The 2,144-nt window shown below is 50.8% G+C and overlaps 1 protein-coding gene across 1 annotated transcript in view; it reads left to right on the plus strand.

The window, feature by feature from the left end:
• Positions 1–2,144, plus strand: part of PPP3CC (protein phosphatase 3, catalytic subunit, gamma isozyme) — a gene marked incomplete at its 5' end in the record, with an annotated part of 27,095 nt that overhangs the window by 24,336 nt on the left and 615 nt on the right. Inside the window, one exon of the mRNA XM_009710478.1 lies at positions 1,161–1,190. Coding sequence (XP_009708780.1) covers positions 1,161–1,190 — 30 coding nt within the window. The remainder of the gene's footprint in view (positions 1–1,160; positions 1,191–2,144) is intronic.

Below are 2,144 nucleotides of genomic sequence, written 5' to 3' on the forward strand. Positions count from 1 at the left end.
CGTGCTGGGAGCCCGTCTGCTCGGCGAGGAGAGGAGGGGGCTGCCCCACTTTTGGGGTACCTCTGCACTCCGAAAGGGGAGAGACAGGGCTGCAGGTAGCAGTGACATGGCCCCTTCCCTCCCTGAGCCTCCTGCCAACCTTTCACAGCACAGCTTAGCAAAATCAACCACAGCTCCATTCAAAGATGTTCGGCCACAACTCCATTCTTCCTCTGTGGTCTCTCGAGGACCACGTGGCCTTTGTATTGTCTCCAAAGCAAAAAAACTGTAGCGTTTTGAGGCCAAAAGCTGGGGATCTGTTCTAGGGAAGGGCCTCCTCCCAGATGTTGAGGCAGGGACTCCCAAAACTTGGAGAGCTGCTGCAGCAGATTTAGGAAGGGGGACATTGCTCAGCTTTATGGTGCCTTGTTGCTTGGTAACACTTTTGGGAGGTGGAGCTGAAACCAAACTGGATTTGAAGCACCAGCCCATTATTTATTTTTTTTTTTTGCTATAATTTAAGGCATTGGGAGCGGAGCAGCCTGGTATCTGCTGCTGCCTGCCCGCCTCCAGAGAACAAACTGACCCTCTCTTCCCCACTGCTCCAAAATGTCATCGCGTCCCTCGGGGTCACTTCCTTTACATGGTTCTGGTGGTTGGGGCTTTGCTCTGGGGTGAATTCTACCTAATTTACCTTCTGAAGGTGACCAGGGTGCCCTAGAGCCCCCAAACTGGGAGCAGGGGGACTGTAAGTGCAGGTGGAGACCCATGGCTTAGCCCAAGACTATCACTGTCCTTGCCGTGGGATGCCTGCGCTCCCGAGCCCACCAGTGCATGCAGCAGAAAGCCATCTCTCTGCTTCTCTGTTCCTTCCCATCGGATTTATCTGTGCGACGAGTCCAGCGAACGCGAGGAAAGGAGACTCCCCGGTGTCAGTGCTCAGCAGACGCTAAACCCGAGGGAATCCCCTTTCAGCCTCTCCAGCTCCTGTCACCTTTGTGTTTTTTTCCCTCTTGCCAGTTGGTTTTGATTACGGTCGTCTCCGCTGGGGCTTGGGAGGCTGTGGGCTCTGCGTTCGCAGCGATGATGTTAGATCACTCACTGTCACTCTTTTTTTTTTTTTTTTTTTCTTTTTTCCCCCTGTCTTCATTTTTGCATGCCACTGTTCTTCTGTATTGCAGCCACAGTAGAAGCGGTAGAGGCACGGGAAGGTATGGCTAGAATCCGGCAAGAGACTCAAATCATCTCTGTGTGTGCGTGCGTGCGCTAATTTTAAAGAGCTTTATCAACTTTATGGAAGCTTTTTACTCTTGCATCACCAGAAATGGGGGAGGATGGGCCCCTGCTGGGAAGCGACAAATACAGAGTGGGCTGGTTCAAGTCGATTTTAGCCTTAATGAGGCTGTGGCTTAGTGCACGACCTTTATTCCGAGAGTGCCCTCTCTCCGGAGCGGTTTGTGCTCTGGTGTCTCAAGACTTTGGCGTTGGGGGTCCTGCAGTCTGGTCTCAGATGCCTCGTGGCTGAGTTCATCCCCTGGGTGACTCGATCTGGTGAAGAAGCTTGGTCCAAATCCTTTAGGAAATAGCAGATTGCGTGGCTCTGATGTCATCCTTGCCTTCCCCGCAGGTGGGCCAAGGTGGTCGCGGTGTGGAGAAGCAGTTTTCTCCCTGTGGTTCGTGTAGAAATGACAGATTCACGAGGCTACCGTCTGGGGAGATTTTCTCCTCAATAGCTCCATTCAACTCCTGATGAACGGGGCCGTACCTCTGTGTAGAGAATTTCTTGATTACCAGGGGAAGTTTGTTTGTAAAGCAGCCAAGTCCTTGTAAAAAGATTTGGCACAAACCCCTTTTTCTTAAATTATCTGTAATACAAAGAAGTTAAACATTTGGTCCGTATCATCACCGCAGGGATGATGTACTCAGCCCACGTAGTGATGAAACGGAGATACGCCTGCCCTTGGTGGGATTTCATCACTCGTGACCCTGCCTGTGTGTCTCCTGGTCATGCAAGAAGCGTTGCGTTTGTGATCCGAGGAGTAGCTGTTTCCCCTCTCCTGGTGTCGCAGTGTGTGGTTTGTGTCGGAGTTAAAGCCTTGTGGTGGTGTCTTGTGTTGTGTTAGTTTTGCCTTTTTTTTTTTTTTTTTTTTTTTTTTTTTTTTTTT

The sequence above is a fragment of the Cariama cristata genome, unplaced genomic scaffold, assembly GCF_000690535.1.
Source record: "Cariama cristata isolate BGI_N322 unplaced genomic scaffold, ASM69053v1 scaffold23261, whole genome shotgun sequence".
Classification (NCBI taxonomy): domain Eukaryota; kingdom Metazoa; phylum Chordata; class Aves; order Cariamiformes; family Cariamidae; genus Cariama; species Cariama cristata.